Genomic DNA, 967 nt, shown 5'->3' on the forward strand with positions numbered 1-967 from the left:
AAGAAAGAAAGAAAGAAAGAAAGAAAAAGAAAACGAAACCTGGAGCAGAACTGAAGTTCTGAGAGAGTTCTCTTTGGAGTTTCTGTGTGCACATCTGCACATCTGCAGCTCACGATAACTGAAAAGAATCACAGGAAGTTTGGAGTTTTCTGTTATTGTGGATTCATCCACCACTGAAAATAGTTCCAGACACGCACTTCAAAAACCCCAGCAAGCAGCTGATTCAGGATATTCTGAGACGTGAGCTGTGTTTGTACGTGTGGTTGTGTGTGTTGGTTGTGCAGAGCTGTGGATGATAAAGAGCTGTGGAGCAGCAGAGATGAACTCACTGTGTCTGTGTGCAGGTGTATGAAGCCGTCAGGTGGATCCAGCTGGTCATGGCTCTGCTCAGGTCGGTCGCTTCATCCTCCGAACACTCTGAAAACACAGCCTCAGACTCCCTCATCTGATTACTATCTTCTCTCTCTCTGCACATCACTGATGCTGCTGATTCATCTGTGGATCACTTTCTGGATGAATCTATCAGCTGTGTGGTTTCACAAATGTCAGAAAAGGGTGAAAAATGTGAATCACAGTTTCCTCAAATGTCTTGGATTGTCCAATGATATTGAGTTTAGTGTCACCGAGGAAAGAAGCCAGAAAATATTCACATTTAAAAATCTGCAATCACAGAATTAAAACTGATTTTGTTTTTAAAATGTACTTAAACTGATAAATGATCAAAATAGTTGGAGATGACCTTTCAGATGGGACTAACTTCACTTGATTGTTTCCATTTGATCCAGCTTTTACAGCTGTTAGTGATTTTGCTAATTACCATTTTAAATCATTTAGAAACACACCAATGAACCAAAAGTACGTCTACTGAAGACACTGAGTACATTTTACTGACACTGCAACTGAAATGTTACTTTCTTAGTACATTTTTTGCCACGTTGCTCCAACTCCACCTTATTCATGACTTTTG

The 967-nt window shown here is 40.2% G+C and overlaps 1 protein-coding gene across 1 annotated transcript in view; it reads left to right on the top strand.

The window, feature by feature from the left end:
* The first annotated feature begins 152 nt into the window (after positions 1–152).
* tmem116 (transmembrane protein 116) overlaps positions 153–967 on the top strand; it is a 10,686-nt gene continuing 9,871 nt past the window's right edge. The window contains exon 1 of the mRNA XM_008291746.1: positions 153–391. Coding sequence (XP_008289968.1) covers positions 378–391 — 14 coding nt within the window. The 5' untranslated portion in view covers positions 153–377. The remainder of the gene's footprint in view (positions 392–967) is intronic.

The sequence above is a fragment of the Stegastes partitus genome, unplaced genomic scaffold (genome assembly GCF_000690725.1).
Source record: "Stegastes partitus isolate 25-593 unplaced genomic scaffold, Stegastes_partitus-1.0.2 Scaffold760, whole genome shotgun sequence".
Taxonomy (NCBI): domain Eukaryota; kingdom Metazoa; phylum Chordata; class Actinopteri; family Pomacentridae; genus Stegastes; species Stegastes partitus.